Source organism: Triturus cristatus, chromosome 2_2 (assembly GCF_964204655.1).
Source record: "Triturus cristatus chromosome 2_2, aTriCri1.1, whole genome shotgun sequence".
Classification (NCBI taxonomy): Eukaryota; Metazoa; Chordata; class Amphibia; order Caudata; family Salamandridae; genus Triturus; species Triturus cristatus.
This window is the reverse complement of record NC_140582.1, coordinates 221,607,480-221,630,396: the sequence shown is the minus strand read 5'-3', so window position 1 is coordinate 221,630,396 and position 22,917 is coordinate 221,607,480. Positions and strand designations below refer to the sequence as shown.

At 40.6% G+C, this 22,917-nt stretch overlaps 1 protein-coding gene across 1 annotated transcript in view; it reads left to right on the top strand.

Moving 5' to 3' along the window:
- Positions 1–22,917, top strand: part of UGCG (UDP-glucose ceramide glucosyltransferase) — an 88,676-nt gene that overhangs the window by 46,975 nt on the left and 18,784 nt on the right. The window contains exons 3-6 of the mRNA XM_085641274.1: positions 9,457–9,559; positions 10,072–10,173; positions 12,757–12,869; positions 20,708–20,886. Coding sequence (XP_085497400.1) covers positions 9,457–9,559; positions 10,072–10,173; positions 12,757–12,869; positions 20,708–20,886 — 497 coding nt within the window. The remainder of the gene's footprint in view (positions 1–9,456; positions 9,560–10,071; positions 10,174–12,756; positions 12,870–20,707; positions 20,887–22,917) is intronic.

The following is a 22,917-nucleotide window of genomic DNA, read 5'->3' as shown; positions in this document are numbered from 1 at the left end:
ATATTGCAGGACAAGAAAATAGAAATTTTTCCAAAGTCATATGAAGGCACTCCCGTTGTCATTTTCCTTATGTTCCTAGTTAGGTTTCTCTGTAAAAAGAAATATCAAGCTGTAGAACAGGACATTGATTCGAAGTAAAGGAAGGGGTGAGCACCCCATGGCATTCCAAAGCGGGCTACATGCAGTCAAGAAAAATGCTTTCCTGTTTTAGTACAGTCAAATGCCATTTTTTGGCCTCTGTGTTTTGCCTAATTGACAAGGGCCATCTTTGTGCTTGTAGTGCTGATTGGATCCAACACCTCACTTTAGCATATCATCTTGGGAAGGCCATCTTAACTGCAGTATAACAGACGGAGGTCTGGGTGACTTCCCCACTGTATGCTGCCAGTGCTCAGATTACAATCATAGCCAAGTGTTTGTTGCTTTGCCTACGGTGAAAGATCAGCATTTGGCATGCCCATATGGAGCCTCGGGATCCAATTCCTTTTCTTATCCCGGTAGCCATCCATCCAATGAGATTTTAATAGCTGTACTCGGAGAAAAGTGGGTCTCCTCTGGCCACCACTGTCATTTTAAGGGGGACATTGGAAATCGGTAATTGTCTAGATAATAATAAGGAACATAGATTTGACCCTTTGCCAAGTTGTTCGTTCCCCCTTAAGATCAATTAAATATTATTTTCTTCTGTTGCCTACTCAGGACATCAGTTGCCCAATCTGTAGTTATTGTGCTAGTGAAAGAAAATGTACACTTAGAAAGCAGTTAAAGGCCATGTTCTAAGTGTAATATCAGGAAAGTCAAATCTTTTTAAATAGAGAGAGGGTTGAATTACGTACATGCATCTTTTTTTTCCTGCGCCTCAACCCCTCCCCCAGAAGGAGAAAGCAAGTATGTGTAACTCTCGAATAAAAACATACTCTGTACATATAAACTTTGGCAGTTCAGAACCTTGCCTAGTAGTGCTCTCTCTTAAGGCTCCTACATATGGTCATTTTAATAAACAAATCCATATATACTTGCCACGCTACCATGCACTGTGTTCTCCCAAAAGATTGATTTGCGATGTCATGATGTTTTTTTAAAAAAATGCTATTATTTTACATTGTATAAATGCGATAATAGAGAAGGATATCAACAGTGCAGGGAGAAGGTGCAAGTTATAGTTAATGTAGTGTGGGCTACCTAGTTGAATACACTCTGTATGGAGGTGCGCAAGTTATAATAATTTGAAGGTGTTGCTAAAATTCTAAATAAAATTCAACATTTTCTGTACTTTAACTTTTGTTTGTAGCTATAGAATAAAGTTATATAATTTAAAGGTGGTACTCTATATTTAATAAACCCAAGCAATACAGCACACAACAATCCCCAAATCACATATCCTTTTCTTTTTCAAAATAGAAATGATCTGTATAAGAATTATTTAAATAAAACAGCAGGAATTGCAAACTTTACAGCTCTATAATAATTGCAGACACCAAATGTTCCTTCTGATTTGTGAAAATATTGTGTAATTATACAGCAATGGATTAAACAGTGTAACTGCTTATATCCTTTACAGTTAACCTATGTCACATGATAAAGAAGACAAGCATCAATTGATCTGAAATTAAAAACCTGACTTACATTTTCTACTTTTACAAACTCATGATACTACTTTGCCAGTAAGGCCACAACTTTATGCCTTGAGGTTTAACTGCTCAGCAGTGCTTCATTTGTCCATGTGGTTGCGCATGTTGGACCAACGAGTGTGGCTCATTTTTCACCGTCCGACTTTGACACTGACAAAAGTATTGGAAGCAGAAATGGGATGAAGAAGAAAGAGGCGAAACATAGGAAAACCGCAACAAAGAGAGAGCAGGGGCAAAGAAGAACCTAAGACAGTGAGATAAAGACAGGAAGTGTAGGGTGGTTGAAGAAAGATGTATGAAATGTAATCAAGACTAGGGAACTAGGTTTTCAACAACTCCTGCATTGGACAATGTTGGTGGAGGGCTCCTAAAAAATCATTTGACCCTTGCATTTTTTTAAATTTTGCACAACCCATCAGAAATTTGTTGTGCATGATAAATAATGGACAACTAAACAAATGCGTATAGTAAAGCCTAATTTTCTATATCCAACAGATTTGCTCACTTAATTGCATCTAACCAGATTTTTAGGGCTTGTTCTTCTCTTTTAATAACTGCCATCATATGATTGTGTCTCCAAAGCCCTCCTAACGAAGACAGCATTCCTAGGTAATAATGAGACGATTTACTATATGTTAGAGCAACTAAGATGAGCAAATAAGACTGGATCTGTCAGTGTTTACCGTAGTTAAGATCCAAAATCTATTCAAAAAGGGATAAAAGCATAAGCAAAGAGCAAAACCAACAATGGTGTGCCAAATTGTGCAAAGGAATTAGAAATGTAAGGTGTAACTATAACTTAAGAATTTCCAATGTTTGTTTACTTTAAGTTTGGTTTGTATAAAAAGAAAGAATAAAGTTTTACTACCTATAACCAAGTTTTAACCTTTGATTTTTTTCCAATGATTTATATATACATACACACGCATACATACAAATTTATCCAAAATCGATTTTTTTTTCTCTTTCCAAACATTTGTCAATCTGCAAATTTTAAAATGTCTTTTAACTTCCTCCCAACTAATAATGTTTTGATGCCAGGGGTGGGGAACTAAACAAAAATATCTACTTGTCCATCCATGGGACAGGTTGCTTCATAAATCTATTTGTCCTGTAAAAAATCCACTTGTCTCTTTGATGCCAAGTAGTGCAGCGACAAATTATGGCAGCAATGTCATTATATACATTCTTTAATATTAGTCTCTCTGATTATGCCAGGGCTTATACTAAAGTAGGGTTTGAATTCTAGAAGTTCTGTTACTTTGTCATCTTTCCACAGAACTGCATACTGGGCCTGGAGGTATCGTTAAGCAGTAGTTCCAGGGTTGGAATGCCCTTTTAAGTCTGTGCAAACCTACTAACTTGCATGTTTTAGAGGTTTTCGCCAGCTCTTCTTTATTCTTTTCCCATACTGAAAAACTTTGGAAATTTACTCCTGTCCAGGGCAAAAGTAAAACTTCTTCTCCGGTTGGGGAAAACGTGGTTGGAGGGTAAGTGAACTTGTAAACACTCAATAGATTTTCGCAGGAGCAAATCTACTTGCTCGTGTTAAAATACAGTTCACAAATATTTTCTAGGAGTACGAATTCCTGGCCTACTTCTGTAAAATCTTGTGAATTCCTGAAAGGCGTCAATCTGCACTAATGCAAGGACGTATACCATGAGTGCGATTATGTGACTATCTTTAAGAATTGGGCCCCTAATTACATCTGGAGTTAATCAAGACCTTTTCTTTTTATTAAATTCTATCTATTAACTGGTTTCTGCTGTTTCACAAGGAGCAAATTGGCACACAAAGTAGTTTTGTTCAGTGCCAGGGACTACTGTGGCAATGTGTGCTTTTAAAAACAAATCTTTTTATTCAGCATATGCTCAGTACACTGGACCGTGGTTTGTACATATTTTTTGAGAAAGAAGGGACCTAGAAATATTCTACATTTACGATGTTCAGTAATCTTCAGTAAGGGAACAAGGGAATTTTCCACATAAATTATTACTCCTTGCCTACAAAATCTCTGCATAAACACAACCGCAGTTCACCAGGATGTATGTTCTGTAACTCCTGTATGCCTTCCACGGGCCTCACCAATGTATGTTTTTTGAGACCAAAAATATTATTAGTTTTTGCCAATGTTTGTTTTAATGGGGAGGGCATGGCAGCCCCCACTACAATAAAGTTTGGCAAAAACCATGTCAAAACAAGACATGCATTGACAAAACCAAAAGGCTGACCAGCAATGTCTGGCCTATTGGCTGTGCCACTGCTTGTTTATTTTCATGTTTCCCATAATCGTGTTGAAACTGGTTGTACTGATATTCAGTTATGAATAGTTTTTCAATACTATTGTGCATTAACCCATTTTACTAAAGTTTGCTTCAAAGAAATAGTGCCTAAGATTTCACAGTAGTTTAGCAAACAAAATTCCTAGTTGCCTTTTTTGTTAACTTTTTATTTCGAAAGCAAAGGATCATCAATCTTTCTTTTAAGCCTCTGCAAATATTTGCATCTAATCATAGAGCATTGTGGGAGTATTATATGTAGCTTGATATTGTTAAACTTTGCCGTGTGTACACATTTTTACACTGGACCCAGCAGTGCAATCCGAGCTTACATTTCCTCGGAGCATTCACCCTAATAAGAAAGGTTTTGCATTAATGAACCATAAATACAAGTTCTATCAGCATTAACAGATGGACACAAATATTACCTTAACTGCAGACAGTGCAGTTTCCTTATCCATAATGTGGTACTGTAAATTCGCTGCCAAAGGGTTTGTGCTGCAGGGGTTTGGGCCTACTTGTCCCAAGGACAAAATGGACACTAAAACTTGTCCTTGAACCTATAAAATATGTACTGAGAGTCTGCCCCCTTTGACAAATGAACTCAAAAATAATGTAATTGATTCCAGCATGTTTCATCATCAAACAAAAATAGCGTGAGGAGAAACCTGTGTTAAGGGTTTTCAAACAATGTCAATAACTAATTCTTATCAGAAGCCCCCAAACCAACTTGAACTTTTTAATTAACCTCTTCAGTGCCCATGACGAGATAGTCTCGTCATGGAGCACGGTTGCGCTGTGCCCATGACGAGACTATCTCGTCATGAACCCCACCCACTAGTGCAACGCCCGGCACAGGAGGGGGAAAGGGCGTGGCACTGAAGGGGTTAAAGCAGGGCCATCAGCAGTAGCTAGGGTATATGTGTTAATTGTGCAATAACGCTGATCCTTCTGGAAGAAACTTGAAAGAAAATTGACTACTTAGACTGAAGCTGCCTTCACAGGATATATATTCCACTTCTTGCACCTGCCTAACAGTTGCACCTGCCTAACAGTGAGTTCATACAGACCTATACCTTTTTCTTGTTTCTGGATTCTAGGATTTTCCACAAGATTGGAAATGGCCCACAAAAAATCCATTCTACTGCCAGCTTTGTCTGCAGCCACACTCGCAATTTTTTGCAAAATCTTTGAAACTATCACTTCATGTTTTCTATTTGGAATGCAAAATCGACTCCAAGAAATTGGAAATCTGGACTTCCACACTGAATCCCAAAACCATTCGAAACCTCTCCCAAACAACCAAACAAGAGTAACACAGAAGTAGATGAGTATGATCCCTCATTGTTTTCAGCAAAGCACTTAAAATATTTGCTAATGGAATTGGTGAGAGTGATAGACATGTTGCCGGTCTCCATCCAAGTATTATTTACTACTCCCTCAGGTGCAAGGCCTTACTGCATGTTAAAGGGTTTTATGCATCTCAAACAGCGTTAAAGCAGAAAAGGTTAGTTGTACAGTGACTATATGGAGTTCGGTGCGATAGTGATGTGGAGCGCTTGGTTGGCCATAGAATAATAGTCTGGCATAACGGACCATCTTTGGGAGCAATACAAAATTCATGCAAGAATCAGACATCGGCTGTGTAGACTACAGTCACACAGAAAATTGGTTATATCAGAAAAAACCTTTCCACTTCAGTTGTTTTGAGCTTACTACGGGGCATTTGCAATGAAGAGCTTAGTGAGAGAACTGGAGTTGCAGATTTTCACTATGGATGGTCTGTATTTGTGTACTAGTACAGCAGTATGGATGGTCTGTATTTCAGTGCACTAGTTCAGGTGTCACTCAATTAGGGTGCATGAGTTAGAAGGATTTAGCAGAGTTGGCAAAAGAACTTTAGATTTTTGTGCAGTACACCTATTTAGTGAGGCAAAATGTCTCCCTGGGTTGTCGAAAGAGGTGACCTTTTGGAACTCAAGGTATTATTGAGGCTCAAGCAAGTGACTACTGAACAAAGTGATATTTCATGCCATTCCTTCTCTCTGGAATCCTGGAGACATAGGCTTTTTTTTACAGATTTTAAAGATGGAGGCTTGATTCTGAAGGTTATAATGAACACTGCTTATCTTCAAAACCGGACAGTAATGAAGGGTTATAACTTTTTCTCAACAGTATAACTTGCCCTGGGCCATTTAAAGAAGTGATTTCTCTGCAACTATCGGAAACCTGGGAACCTAAAAAAAACTTGGTTCTGTAACAGTTGAATCCTTGACACAACTGCTCTTTCAACATTATCGTGTCCTGCAACATCAAGAGGATTTCATTTAAAATGTATTACCTCACTGTTGTTCATTTGCAGAAAAAATATATGCCATGAAAGCTTACTAAAGCACCTAGACATGAATGAACTACATTCAAAGGGATGCATGTAAATTGTCATTTTCTTACCATGCAAATTGAAGCCACTTTTGGTGCTCATTAAAAAAAATATTAATTGAACAATTTCCATACTTGAGATATAAGCACACCATCCAGCCTTCCCAGTCAGAGCAAACACATTCCCACCCCAGTTCAGACATGGCCATATGGCAGTTCGGGCTGGACTGTTCCCATGAGGCACAGGGTCAGACTGATTTGCATGTCTAAACTGGGGTGGCGGAGTAAGCTAAAGAATGATGATGGATTAAACCCAGATCAGTTGACTGGGGGTGAGTGCTTGCAATGTTCAACACTCCGTCCATCATCCCCTTTGGTTTTGCTTTGTTCGCCCTAAATTGGCAGGGTATGCCCAGACGTGGGTCCCTTGCTCACTTTGCCACTGGATTCAAGTTAGCCTGGCTGATGACGGCTGATTAGCCAGAAATCGGTCCCAGGATGCTTGTTTCCGGTCCAGGGAAGACATGACTTGGCAGTTCGGGCTGGACTGTTCCCATGAGGCACAGGGTCAGACTGATTTGTATATGGCCATGTCTGAACTGGGGTGGCGGAGTGAGCTAAAGAATGATGATGGATTAAACCCAGATCAGTTGATTGGGGGTGAGTGCTTGCAATGTTCAACACTCCATCCATCATCCCCTTTGGTTTTGCTTTGTAATTTGTAACTCACGTTTTCTTGCTTCCCATTTGCTTGCAATATTTGCTTTAGGCTGTTCAGCTTGAGTTCTGTAACTCCCCTTGTGAAAGCTGCGTTTAGTTTTCTTCCACAAACTCGTTTTCTTGAATAAACAGGCCTGTAATTCTTATCACATTTGCTGGGCATTCAAAGTCCGAGGTCAAATGTCATGAGCTGTCTTTGAAGGCGCTTTTTTTTCTTGTTACTGAAACCTACCCTGCTCCTCTTATTGCTAAGGGTTACTCCATGTCTATCGGAAAGACTTTGATTTTTTGGTACATTGTACACCTATTTATGGTATCTTTTTGCCATAGAACCGTGGGAAATTTGACAGTTTGCGTTCATGTTACGTTTTCTTCATTGCATGTTTGAAAACTTGTTGTCATTATGTAATGTAAATCGTTCATTCATATTGGATTTTATGCCAAGGTTGTGGTATTTTTTAATTAGGTTTCCCCCATTATGTTGTTGGGGGAAGCAGAAAATACAGATATAATTATACGTGGTATATTCAAAAAGATGGTGGCATAATGGCTAGCTAGTCAGTTTATTAACCTGGCTAGTGCCTCTGAAAATCTAAATAGGTGTCCCATATCAGACTCATTACATATGACTGACTCACTCCAGCACATTAGGCCTTTCCACAAATCACAGATCGGTTTAAGGGCCAGTGGGGCCGTGAGTACATCCATGAAGACTGCTGATAAGCTCCTGGGTGTACAGCATGATGATGGAGCATCCCACAAAAAGCGGTCTTGAAGTAGCACATCAGTGTCTCTACAAGAGGTGTTCCTCACCATAAAGGAGTTTGTCGAGAGACAGTGATTTGTTTTAAGGCTGTCCACAATGAAGCCTCAATTCACCTATTTCCTTCTAGCCTCCTTGCAGTGAAGTAGCGACATTGCTCTTGGCAACTGCCATTGCATATGCCATAGAGCTCTCACATTTCAGCAAAGCTTTTTTTTTTTAGATCAGTGCAGGTGTACAGGAGCCCCAAAAGATATCCTGCAAAGTTTTGCGCAGTATGCTGTGATTGAAAGACTCCTGGAAAATGTAAAATATATGGCTTTATTTATTTATCTGGAACAGGGCTTTCTATTCTGAATGTAAGCGTCACCCTGCTGATGCGTACCACACTGAAGTACGGCGGCCCTTTCTATAGTATGTTTATAGGCAACCAGTAACACTCCAAAGATTTACAAGAGCAATTCCGAGATCATCCTCCTAATTTCCAGTGTCAATGGCTCGGATTCGCGTGGATGCGAGACCTATTGCATTGGAAATGCTTGTTTCCAGACTGCAGTGACAGCAGGCTGCTGTTACTGCAGTCCGGGAAAAAATACGGACCGTCTGTGCTAGGGCACAAAACAGAGCCCCATAGAGACCTGTTTGGAGCCCCCCATTAAAAAACCGCCGGTGCTCAGACCCGGCCCACTTAAAGCCCTGGTGATCTGACTGTTTCAACCTCCCGAGCTTCTCCCTCCCCTGCCTAATTATAATGTTTTGCTTACAGCTTTATGCATCCTTATGTGCTGCTTTGTAATGTATGCCTAGTTATAATGTTTGCTTATATCTTTATGCATCCTTATGTCCTGCTATGTAATTCAACTTGTTTTCCCTTGTGTATGTAAAGCGCTCTGATACCCCCGGGTCTAGCTAGCGCTATATAAAACTTATAAAATGAAATAAATAAAATAAAAATGGTATTTTGAGCAGAGCACCCAGCAAAAAACTCACCAATGGCTTCATATCTAAGATCCTATCTGTTTAACTTGTTGGTAGCCTGTTAAATGGTGTAGATGTGCTTGCTCAATTAACACAATATTTGGCAAAACCAATAGGTCGTGCTTATGCGAGATCTATTGGCTTTGTCAATGTTTTTTTAGCCATATTGTACAGCAGCGCTGGCTTCAGTGCAGCACGGCTGAAATTTCAGTAAAAAAAAAAAAAAGTGCTATGATGCGGTCAACGCTGGCTGTCATACAGCTTTTTTAATTTACTTTGACCCATGTTGCAAAATGTCTAAGAAACCTCGGCAAAGCCAACAGATCTCACATAAGCACGACATATTGGCTTCGCCAATGCTTGCTTTTTTCTTACTAAACACGTATTGCACGGGGTTCATAAACTACCGTGAAGCATCCGAATTACAGCTGCTTTCCAATGCCAGGCTTCTCACCAAATCCTGACAAGCTCACTTGCCCTGCCAGAGTAGTATTTTTTTCGCCAAATGCTATGGTCTCTTTGGTATGTCATTCGCCCCCTATGGAGTGCTTGCACTGCAGTGCACTGTTTTTACCTCTCAAAAGTCCACAGAATCATCACACATAAAGCATGTATTTAGTCGGTGTTTAGAAGGAATGTTACAAGTAACTGCCTCTTTAAAATGCATATTCATCTCAAAATATATTTTCTCAATTTTCTCCTCAGTTTGAAATACTCCTCTGTGTACAGGATCATGACGATCCAGCTATCGATGTGTGTAAAAAGCTACTTGGCAAATATCCACATGTAGATGCAAGATTATTTATAGGTAAGTATGCTTTTTGGCTGAGCTACCGCGGGTTTTAACGGGGCAAGAGAGCTTTCTGCTACTCCAGTTGGCCTAATGCCTGGAGGCCTGTAATTTTACACATATTTTCTGTTTCGATTTTCATGATGCAGACCTGTACTGGGATTAGTGCTTTGTAAGCAGTTCTTACTTGTTAATTGAGTAAAACAATTCAACAGGTTTTCCCTCTTCTGTTTTTTTCACTTACTGCTTTAGGGCTTTTTTTTGGTGTGCTGCTCTGCAAGAAGCTATATTTAATTTTTTTTTAACCTTTAACCAAGATCTGTGACCTTTTAGTGCTGTAGCAATCGATTGGCAGAGAAACTGTGTTAACCCGAGCGTTTATTGGAGGGGCTCCCAAACTATAAAGTCGTTGCACATGTACATTGGTTTTACTGTTTAAGGGAACGTTTTTGCAGAAACTGTTTTTTTAATGTTTGAAATGCTTCTTTATGACTAATGCTTCTAACCTAGACTACTGGTTAAACCCACAGGTGGGAAAAAAGTTGGCATTAACCCCAAAATAAATAATTTAATGCCTGGGTACGATGTCGCCAAGTACGATCTGATATGGATATGTGATAGCGGAATCAGAGGTGAGTTAAATGTTTTTGTTGTGGTAGCATGAATAATGCTAAGTTTGTGTGAATCTTTTGTGCCTGTGTGGCGCTTCCCTGGGAAATCTGCACAGAGAGAACAAGTCATTTAAAAGCACAAATGTTAGTGATCCTAATGTGTGATTGGTCTCTTTGCTTGTAAACTAATTTCATGCCACAGTTGTTTCAGTGTAGGTCTTGCAAGCTGCAAACGGCGAATGTTTGGGATGCTAACTTCTTTTTAGTCCTTCCCCAGAAGTAGTGCCTTTTGACCCTGAATTAAAACTGACAGATTCCCTTTGATAATAGTCTGTGGTAGCAAAGATCTCTCCACCACGGAATTATCTCAATTCTAGCATTTAACCTCCTTCACAATCTCCATTACTAACAGTGGTCAGTGCAATCTAGCAGAAACCTTTGCAGATAGTGGCACCCGATTAAATATTGGAAGCACTTCTTTGTTCCCTTGAAAGCAGGAAGAAAGAAAACCATTTGCATTCCTACCTCAAGTGCACATAGCCAGCAGATATTGTTCCTGAGTCTCCAAGATTCTTCTGTGTGTAGATTTGAAATGCTCCCGAGTTCTCATGTGTAGGTCACACGGTCTCTTGGAAAGATCTTTGTTGATCGAGCTGCTCTCCTGAAATGCATCCAGCCGTTCAGGTATTTGAGCATTTGCAGTATAGACAATCATCTGTTTATTCCCTTGTGTTACTGTAACTATGATTCCAGTGTTATCAGTAAGTAAGCATCAGGCAAATTAAGAATGTCAAGCTTCTTTCCATGTACACTCTATGATGTAACTAACTAAAGTTAGTCAGTGACCATGTACAGATTTTAAGAATTTTAAAATCATGGCAAAGTAAATTGAACTTATCAAATGCTATTTGAGATGTTTGTCTTTTTTGGAAGCTGGCAGGCTTAGTTAACATTGTAAAATAATACATAAGGGAACCATACTACCCAAAAAAAGCCAGGTTCTGGAATATCGAGTTTCCATTGAAAAGCTGTGGCAAAATGAACAGTATGCAAAACTCTACTCGGATTCGTCAGCTTTGTATCTGTTGTATGTGAAAACTGATTCTGCTGTATTGCACAGGCATTCTCCTTCACCCCAATACAATCTCCGCCACTTTAGTTTACTGGCAGAGTTGGAGGAGCTGTCCTTCGATGGTTTACCTTCTTATGTTGAACATCTCACCAGGTAAAACAACATTCTTCCCTCAGTAAAATCACTTATGTAAGTCTATAAGAATTCTCGCAGTACCTATCCATCTTCAGTGTCTACAAGACATTGACTTCCAGTGTTTGTCCAAAAATGCTTTGTCTTTTCCGTAAAGTCTCAAAGATACAGGTCATGTTTCTGGGATGAGGACGCACTTTTAAATGCGCCACTTCTTCAGCAAATCGAAGCCCTTACCAACCTTCTCCCATCAACCCTCACCTCAGGACGCCAACACAAAGATAGCAAATTACTGGTCATATACACCGCAAGTCAACTGATCCGCTTAATATCCATTCTTACACATACCCATCCTCTGGAATCCTCGATTTGCTGCTTCCCCCTAAGCTGATTACCCTGCTGCTCTCACTAGTCATTATACGTATTGACTGTTGCAACAGCAATGGAGGCGTCTTACCATCCAAGATCATATGCCAGCTCGAATGAGATGAAAATTCATGCAGTCCGCCTCATCCCAGGGCTTGAAATACTTGTCCGACATCCTTCTGGCACTGATATTATATCACTGGCTGCTCATTAATGTAATTGTGAAATTCACGTCACTTCCTAGTTCCCATGCCCAAGCTTAGTTGGTGGCCCACTACTTTGCCAAACATCTGCTACCTTATCCCTTCTCCAGATATCTAAATTCAGCGTTCAGTCCATCCACCGAGTTGCATGTATTTTAGGATAGAGTATCTTGTGTAAGCCTCTATACTACAGCATTCCGTTCCACCACATCTCCACTTTGGAAACCCACCAAGGGATGTTCTAGAAAGGCCTGAAAACTCCTTTTGGCAAATCATCTGTGTCTTGGATTGCTTCTGCCTTTCACTGTATGACAGTGCCCCTTAACATTTCACTATGCACCGCTCTCTAAAGTGGCTATTGGGCAGCATAAATAATAAACAAAGCATAATAGAAATAGCTTTTCCTTCCATTGCAATTGGAATAGTACCTTTTCCAGTAGAGCAGAATTTTACACTGATTCCATTCCACTCCACTTTTATGTGGAAAGAAACTCAATACTGCTTTAAAAATTGGATTTTGGATTTCACTTCCAGGAAATGTCAGTCAGTGCTCTTGGCTTCGCAAAGGGTTTGAGAGTGGTACAGTAGTTGCTGCGTTCCAAGATCCTTATCCTCAGCCTTAAACCACAGAGGGCTGTTATATATTTTGCATGTATCACTAAATGTTAGTTTTAGATGTGCTGCTTAAGAAGTGCCCACCTTTAGGGTTAAATGAACAAATTGAGACATTTGTACTATATTACTTAGATGTTGTCATCCACTGCCATGAAGTCGATTACATTCTCAAGTACTGAACTGAATAGTCAACCTAAATATTGTTTCCTTGCACAGTGCAACCAGACACATTGACTGATATGGCTAACCAGATGACGGAAAAAGTGGGATTAGTCCATGGGCTGCCGTACGTGGCTGACCGTCAGGGTTTTGCTGCAACTTTAGAACAGGTGAGCATGTTACAAACTTCTTGGCTTATCAACCTTGTCAGTCTTGCCAAAAGCTAAATAGTCTTTGCTTGTCGATATGGATACGTGTTCATGCATGCTCTGTAAGTTGGTGGGTCTGGTGTTTTTCGGTGTTATAAAGTGATGTGCATGTAAGCCCTTCAAGTCACTCAAACCGCATCACACAGCAGAGAGGTGCAAACTGGCAGACATGGTATTTGAGACCCAAGTGTTTCTACCTTTATTTTAATTGCTGCAGTTTAAGGGTGGCTTGTATTGGCCAGGACTGAGCATGTGAGTATCAGATGTCATTTCTATCTGGCGGGTGGAAAGGGGGTGGGGGGGGGGGCGGTTGAGCTACCACATTTTCAGACCATGTGGGAAAAATATTGAAAATTCACTCCGATATATATCCTGTGTTTTAGATGAGTCCTTCTTTAACTACTGGTTGCTGCATTTTAAAGTTCTCCCCAAATGTAACTGATTAACTATCTTTTGATTTCACGTCCCTAGTGCATGAGTCACCCCAAGATATTGAGTTAATAATTACATTTCCTTTGGGAAAGTTAATACTTGTTGCTTTGTAAAATAAATCAGTATGTTCTCAAGTCATGAGCTTTGTGGATTAGAAAAATGTGAGTCAATTGAAGAAGTTGTGTGTGCATGCTTGCTGTTTGTGTAGCGTTTCACCAAATGGAAATCAACTTAGTTGCAGAATCTGACACACGTTTTATCATTTTGCATTCTGTGGACTGCACCCTTATAAACAGCTGCAGGCTGTACCACTGACTCAGACCAGGCTCGTAATCTTATTTATCAGTAAGATTAAACATGAAGTTGTTTGTCTACATTACAGTGGAAGACTACACCAGTCACAGCAACAAGGTACTTGGCACATTCTGTGGGTTTTTGTATTGTTAAAAAAAAAATGAAAAAACTGGATTGGTTTTTCGAATATACCTTTAAGCAGTCTTGAAAGGTAACCCGTTTTGTACAACTTGGGTTATGTAAATGATCCAGGCCCCAAGGCACAGTAGCACATGCTGTTTCCTTGCTCCACTAAACGTCATTCTGTGTTTTTTCAACATGGCCTAGAGACGTATAGTTATGAAATCGATTGCTAGAATATGCATCTATGTATGCATCACATGATCAACATGGTGTTCATGAATCGAATAATAATCACTAAAAATCTGCATGCATTTATTACTTGAGACATATTGTCCAAGAAGTGGTCTACGTGATATATAGGACAGTCTCAACTAGCGCTGGGATGCCTTCGGGTAGCCATGTGCTCTAGAAATGCCCTTTCAATTCAATTCAATTCTCAAAAAGGTATTTTCCTCTCCAAGGCGTACTTACGGTTGTTTTCTTGCATTTGGCGTGCCTCAGCCAAAGGAGTAAATGTTGTATGGTTAAATGGCTCACAGTTTTGTTAAGGTAGATGGAGTGCCAATTGTTTTTATTGTGAATATGTTAATGGTCTTCTCTCGTACGGTTCTCATTCAGAGATTTGCACAAATGTATCTGATGTAAGGTATGCTAAACAACCTAATTGTCTAAGAGCTGTCAGTACAGTTTCTAACCGTGACTGGCACTGCATCTTAAAAGCACCGATAGTCATTGAAATCCCTGTGTATAGGTTTACATCTATAAGTAATGTTCTTCTGTCTATATAAGAATATTTGTCTCGGTTCTGGATAACTAAGGAAGAAAAAGAAGCCATTGAAAGGTGCTAGACTGCCCACTTTACTTACAGGAGGAGTTGTGTCAAATACTACGAAATAATGATGTAAATTAAACGCTTTAAGACCTACTCAAGCAATGTAAAGAAAGTTTAGAATAATGACTGCTTTAATTGGCATTTAATTAATCTAAACAAATTCATTACCTGGCAGGTTTCCACGGGAAATATATTTAGTTGAGAAGGTTTTGTTTAGATGTTCACTAAACCTAAGGAGGATAAATGTCTGCCCAGCAGAGCACACAAACATGTGCTTCACCGTTATCCTTCAAATAGCACTGCATTGTGGACGGCGCTCGAGAATAAGTCTTAGCTTCATGTAGACCATCCCTTGAAGTTTTAAGATTTCTTAGAAGAGCTAATTGATATATTCACACACATCACAAGAAGTGATGTCGCAGAAATGTTCACCACAGTGACATTATGAGACCCGACGTCTGTAAAAAAAAATTAAAATTAAAAAATAAATAAATAAAATAACAAAATATCACTAAAGTTGAATCTTGGCTTACAAAACTGTTAGTGCAGCGCTCTGTTGTATCCAAAGCGGTTCAGGTTAACTGAGGAGGTCTGTAGAGGGGCTTTCTCTGCGGTGGTTTGACACTTTCGAAGCTCCAAGGAGCTGCTCTGCTCACAATTGAAGATTTTCTTAGAGGCAAATTTGAAGCTTTGGGACTAGTGCCAAATGTGAGTCTTACTCACAGTGAGTGAGAATTGAGGTCTCTGGTGTTCAAACCAAAAATGTACGCTCATCCCTTTTGTTGGTTCACTCCCACATATCTCCCCTGCTTGATTTACTCTTATGTGTGTTTTTACTTGAACCTAAGACTGAACTCATGCCATGGTTGTGATTCTAAGTTAGTGCAAGGTTGGAATTGTGCTGCTGTCCACGTTGGTGCTGATTTCTCATTCACATTCCTGTATGGTTTTATATCTGTGAGACAAGCCATGTATACATTGTAGGCCATAAATGAATAAAATACTCGGGCCTCAAAGGCTTGGTGTTAAAAGTGTAGATGCTGCAGTAGTCTTGTAGGTCTGTCTCAAGTGGCATGCATTTGTTGTCTTGATCCCCCTTCGTGACTTCTCTTGCTGGTTGCGTGCCACCAGGAGTTGTCTTCTGAACCAAAGCCAGGATTGGAGAGCATTTCTAGATAAGCCCATTTCCAAGTGAATGAGAAGAATTCACTCCTACTGCAAAAGTGAGTGATCAGTAAATGTCAGCTTTGATAGTAGCATCCACTCAACCTGTTCATGGCTTCCTCCTTACGCCAGCAGCACTCTGCTTCCTGATCGACAGACTAGAATATTGCTCCTGGTCCTGATAGTGCTGTAAAAGGTATTTGTTGCAGACGTTGTTCTGTTGTCTCTTGCTGCGTTGAATAGCAACTGTGTTTGTCACCCACTACTTGGATCTAGGCCTCTCTGGTAGCATTAACTTCCAAGTCCCTGTAATCTGATGTAGTCTAGGATTGATTTTGGAGAGTGTAGTGCATTTTCGGAGGTTGAACTTTGAGAGAATTTGTTGAGCTCATCATAGGTGATTACACCTTTTCAGTATTGTGAATGTAAAATTGATGACAAGTGAATTAAAAGTGACCAATGTAACATAGATAGTAAATCAACGGAATAAGTTATTTTCAGTTGATAAACAGATAGTTTGACGTATCCTCAATTATTGTGTGAAACTAACACAATTTAGGTGTGTTTGTGTATGTTGTAAAAGTAAGAAAACTGTGATAAAAGAAAAAAACTATGACTAAAGCGGACCTTTTGTGGTTTCTTTGAGGGAAAATTAAATTAGTCTGTGAACCTTTCTCTGTTGGTGGACTTGATACCTTCGACCTCTTTCAAGTATCATAGGCACAAGGAGATGTCAGAGACATGCCAAAGTACCTTCTTCAGGACTAGGCTAAAACGGTTGTGTTTTTATAAAATACAGTCTTTCATGAAGTGGGCATCCTTTAAAGTTCAGTTAAAAGTATTTACGTTTTGATATGGGTGGCTTCAATGTGGCCTGTAGGGACCTCTGTGGATCAGAACCCATTAATGGTTCCAAACACATACTTCCTTTGGAATCGTTTTGCTTGCTGTACTTACTTGTAGAGTTATTTGGTCACATTGTCTTCTGAGAAGTCCTATCAGGCATCAAGTACTCTTCGGACGCTAGAGAACCTCAAACAGGAGTTCAATCTTTCCCATTGATCCAGATGTTGGTGTACAAAAAGCTAAAGCTAGCACCTTTCTTGGTTCCACAAGCAACACCATCCCATATCTCAGATTATCTACTATCCTATGACTTACTAACAGAACTTCTCTGTCATGGGATTCTCTCTGATATCCACAAACAGCAGAACGGTTCCACTCATTTGCGGTATCCCAGTAACACCATTTTAAGATTTTTAACAAAAAAAGAAAACTTGGCTCTGAGAGGCAACATGTTCTTCTTATTGGCTCTTTTGTTTGTTTTTAAAAAGTAAATCCAGTTAGGCGAATTAACAGACCATGTATTTGGTTAAAAACACCACTGAACTACCCCTTTCTTAACTCCTCTCTCCCCAAATTAGAGGACCTCAAATTAGCTGGGCACACACATAACCAGTTAGACACTGCACACTTTAAAAACCTCAGAGTGAGACAGGCTTCCCATCCTGTAATATAGGACCCTCGAGACAGCTTGTTTTTCCGGCTCACCTCTGAAGGCTCCCTGAACGCTGTTGCCTTTCTAAGACTGTGTTTTAGCTGATAACTTGCCTTTTTTTGTGGTTTTTTTTAAATTATTTTTTTACATTTCTACATTCCGGTACCCTCTTTCTGCTGTGCCTTTTTAGGTCCCGCCTGAGACAGCGCTTTAGCGCTGCTCTGGCGAGACTTATAGTAAGCGAGTTTTGGCAGTGCAAACAGTGGCTTTTCAGGCCTCCAAATACAGTGCATGTGCGTCGGCCGGGCGCGCGCACCATTTGGAGGCCTGAAAGCACTCGTTTGCTTTCACTTTCGCGGCCGCACGGCCGCTTTGATGTGTGATCGCGATCGTGATCACTTTCACACAGGCGCGCGCAGCATTTGGCAGCCTGCGTGACTGGCCCATTGTGCCCCTACCTCCCTGAAACACCGCCCCTCCATTTGCACTGCTCCCCATCGTGCGCTCTTCACACCCACTCCTCTTCACTCCCTGCGCAGCACAACTCTCAGTCTCACTCTGCCACAGCTGCACAATGAGTGGACCCTCCCTCTGCACCCCACCCTGCCCCCTGATCCTGGCGTCTTTTTTCCATACACACTCCACCCACCCTTCCGCTGCACATTGTGTGTCCTCCTTTTACATGCAAGTTCACCACCTCAGTCTTCATACACTGTACGTGCCTTTTAAAATGGTACCCATACGTTTCTCTACACCCCAACATTTCCTTGATCCTTCACTGCACCCCGTTACCTACTCTCCTTCACTGCACCCAGTAACCTGCTCTTCCCTCTGCATAATCAATCCATATTTCCTTGTTATCCACTACACCTGGTTGTTTCCTTTCTCGGTACACTGCTTCCAACTTTTCTTCTGATTCAGCATTTCCGTTCTACCGCCTGATTATGTTTCCGCCTCCTTTCTTTTCTTGTTTTTGCACATGATCATCAGTTATGTTACACAAGGACACATTCATTCTTTGGTAGAAAGGGGGAGATTAAGTAATTTGCTTGGAATCACAGGATGTTGAGCAGAGGACGCCCAGACTCTAATCTGGTTCCCCAGCGCCACAGTCGGCAGTCCTGGCCGTTACGTCACCTTCCTTTTCGGGCCTCTTGTACCTCTTGCTGTGGCCGCTGAATCTACTATGCCCTGTATGCCTCTCTGAGCATCTGCTTCCCCCGCCGACGCCTCCCCTTCCTTACTAGTGCCTTTATATCCGCCTCTTCCCCCTGCCAGCATGTTCTCTCCCCACCCTCTCTCTCTCTCTCTCCAGGCCTCTCTTGTCTCCAGACCTCACTTAAATCCTTAATGACTTTCGTCCGTCCCCTATGGACACTGTCATCTCTCTCCCACTCCCAGTCTGCTCGCCCTCTCTGCCAGGCTCCCTCCCTCTGCCCCTCCACCCTCCCGTGTCCTCAGTGCTTTTCGCGCTTGGCTGAGCCCTCTGACTCCCGCAGCGAGCCTTAGTTTTTGACACAGCTGTACATATTGAGTGCATCAGTGGCTGCCTTTAAACACTGCAAATCCCCAGGTTTCACCACCACTTTCCTTTTCACCATTTATTTATTTTATTTTTATTTTAAAAGTTTTATATAGCGCTAGCTTGACCTGAAAGTATCGGAGCGCTTTATATACACACTGTAAACAAGCATTTGCAATGCAACAGGTCTCGCATTTACTCGAGTTTAAGCTATTGGCATTATAAATGACAATGTGTTTTATTTATGTTCCAAAACCAAAACATAAATAAAAGGCATTGTCATTTACAATGCCAACAGCTCAAACTCACGTAAATGCGAGACCTGTTGCATTGCAAATGCTTGTTTATTGTGCTCTGTCCTCCGAGATGTTTATCCTGACAACCTTCCTTTGACCACCATACTGGCTCTTTTTGACAAGTGCCCCTCATGCAGAGGTAAGAAATCCTGGATGGATGATCATGACTTCGCCTGCCTCCTGGATTCTCACTCCATCACGAAGTATAAAATCTGGAGGTGCCTTACAGGTGCCTCAGGTATATAGAGGAAGTTTGTGTGAGGGCAAAGCAAGAGGAAGTTGGCTGCTCTGCCTCACGGTTTCACCATCTCTAAAGGGATAAGGGAGTTTTCTACCTCAACTTCAGTCACTGGTCTAATATTCTTTTGGGACACTCAGGACACACCTCGAGTCGCTGGCCTTCCTGCTCCTGGTCCTCATAAAGGCACTGAACATCTCGACATCTGTTCCGAGATTGTCGACATCAACTGTTTCTGAAGTTCCCCCTTCATTATCTGGTGGTTCCTCTTCAGTGACATCTGTCTCTGTGTTGAGGGTCATGATGCTACACGAGTTCCTCCAGCCCCATGTGGCACCAAGATGCCAAATGCTGACATCCACACAGAACGGTAAATCCTAGAGGTGCATCTTGGATGTTCCACTAGTTACAGTACCACAACCTTCTACAAAAGCTTCCCCTCTACTTCCAACAGAGGCGGATGGCTCTTAGCCACCCAGAGGCTCAGTGGGTCCATATGCACTTTCAAAACCGCCTCATGTGAGTGACAATTCTCCGATGCCCCTCCTTCAGCTGCACAAATGTAGGAAAAACATGACCATGAGGACAGCCACTCTATACAGTTTAAAGAGAAAAGCACCAGCAGATCTCCCATATCAAAATCTCTCACCTCTCCAAGAAGAATTGCATCCTCTTCAGTTTCAGATATGAGTATGCTCTCTGTTGGACCTCCGGACCGGACACATCCTTGAGTATCCCCATGGAGGATGTGGTCTCATTTGATGAAGTGACTGATGGGGCAGCCCAAAACTGAATATTGAAACATCTACTTCTAATTTATGAGTCCTTGGTTATCTTTGAGCCTCTGATCCCAAAACCCCCAGGCCTATGGGTATCTAGTTCCTGGTCTCCTAGAGCCACCTGCATCCATAGAATCCATTCATAAAGGCCACCAGATTCCGATCCGGAAATATTAGCTCATGATTCATTTGATACTGTCTGCTGCCAGGAAACGCTTCAGTACCTCTGTATCCACATCCTCCACTCCACCTGAAAAAGAAATATATGAAGGTTACCCCCCTAAAACAATTATATAATGTGTGTGAACAGCTTTTATGGTAAGTATTAAACAATTTTTTTGTGTGTGTGTATGTATGCATGTTTATGTGTGTATGTGTATATGATGCTGATGTTGCCCGCTATGGTAAATTTTATAATATTATTAGTTTTACCGTTGGGCCTTGTTGCATTAAATACATGTGGTGTTTGTGTTGTTTTTAAAATGCCACTATACCATGCAGTAATGTTTGACACAGTGTGCCGCAATTGTGCTTTATGTAGTCCACTATTTTGCATTCCATGCACTGGTGTTAGCCTTAGCATTTGCCAACTTTCCTGACCAGCACGATTTGTTTACATAGGTGTACTTTGGCACATCGCATCCAAGGTCATACATCTCTGCAAACGTGACTGGGTTCAAGTGTGTCACTGGCATGTCGTGCTTGATGCGGAAGGATGTATTGGACCAAGCTGGTGGACTAATTGCTTTTGCCCAGTACATAGCTGAAGATTATTTCATGGCCAAAGCAATTGCAGACCGGTAAGAAAAGATGCTTTCCCTTTTCAAAGTATGTTTTTATATTTTACGTACTTAATTTGTATGTATTTATGCACACTCCTTTGCAGGAGTGTTGTTGCCCTCAAGAACAAGATGCAGCTTATGCTAACATTATTGTTTGTCTTGATTGCCCTTTCCTTGTTATATGATTTCTATTTGCTTGAAAGGCAGTACCCATTGGAAGGTTGTAGAGTATTTTCTGTTTGTCAGTTCCATTTTAATACCCTGTGTTACAGTCTCTCATTACTAAATCAAAGATCTGCAGAAATGGACTTAGTAGTTGACTTCATCAAAGAGCTTTTGGAAGTTCAGCCGTTATCAACTTCATGGTATGAAGAAAAGTGTATATTCTGGGAATGCGTTTAACACACTAGTATGTTTTCGCTATATATATATCTCATAGGGCAGGCCCAAAACATGGCCAGAATTTTACATTAAATTTACCAATCCATTCTTCTATATCTGCTTCCCACTGCAGATTCCTTTCGCTTCCATAGGACTTCCATATGTTGCACGTGGGATTGAATCTAGCACAGTTGCTTGCTTTTATTTATAACCCAGTTTCGTGAATAATTATATTTTTCATAATCAAAACAAATAATGAATTCTGTATTGAGAAATGTGTGCCACTTTAAACACATAGGAAGGTGTATGAGTCTATGTACCAAGAATGGGAACAAAAGTTTGTTTCAGGCGCATTGTTGACTTTTGCATTACCTACCATTCACAGTTCACAAATCTTGTGTGGTGTCATGTTCTTCTTATCATCTGTCTGCCTGAGGTATGTGGCTGTAGGTAATATTTTGATCTTTCATCCACTTGAATAACTGCTGGTGCCTAGGGCTGGCTCTATCCTTCATTTTCAGGTCAAGGCTTTAACGGTTGTTCTCTCAAATTGGGAAGGCTAATTTTAGATTGGATTTATATTTTTGCTTCAACTTTTTAAGGACTGCTTGTTTTGACACCTTGTTTTATCCAGAGGCTTTTCTCTTTAACCTAGATGTAATTTTCTAAATAAATTACTCGTAGCAAAGCACTCTATAGAGTAAGTAATGCAATATCCTGTATGGCTGAAATTGAAAGTGTAAAGATATATGGATGCCCAAGCGAATAGCTGGAAAGTAAGACGGAAATGTTGGCCATGCCAAGTAAGAAGTTAATTCTTCCTCGAGGCAGTATGCTGTGTCAGTGTTGCTTAAGTGGATTGTTTGCTTAGTAGAACATTTATGTATTTTTTTTAATCCTAACCGAAAAATGTACCTTGTCTTAAGGATGATGTACTATTCCCTTTAAAAGAGTAAATGTGTATTACTCACACATTAGGAATCCTACTAAGTTAGAGCTCATTTTAATTACCTAACCATTAGTTCTTTGTCAGACTACACCCCTTGCCCCCTCAAATACTCTTATAAGTTGTGTCGTTTGGTGTAAATGTATCATTTTGATGAGTTAAAGGAGCCTTGATGCTGAATTGTAGTCGAGCTTCCCCTGAGTAATATGGAATCTGTGGCTTTGCTGCTGGGCTGTTTTTTTTATTTTTATATCCACACCTCCTGCTGTTGACCGTAGGCAAATATTTGTAGTTAACCCGCGTAGAAGAAGTAGGTTTGAGGATGTGGCTCGAGCTTCGTATGTACTCTGCTGCGGTTAATTTAGAGGGCAGCTAATACAATGACGGGAAACCAGTTTCTGCTGAGTTAGTGATGGCATGGATAGTTCAGGCATCGTTATTAGCAATTCCCTAATGGGCTGAGCAGTACTCTAAGTGTATGATCGGTTCATTCTCCATTTTGTGGTACTTCATAATGCAACTTAATAGCTTTGCAGGTGGAATATTTCATTCAGAACACGAGAGTAATGGCTCTGCATAACGTAGGAGCTCTTTCACTGTCCTGTTCATTAGAGGAACTTCAAAATGCATATCATTGTTTTTTAATGAGAAAAATCTTCATTTTGATTAAACTATTTGTATGCAAAAATATCATTTGATTTAGTTCCATGAAGTAAAGGGAA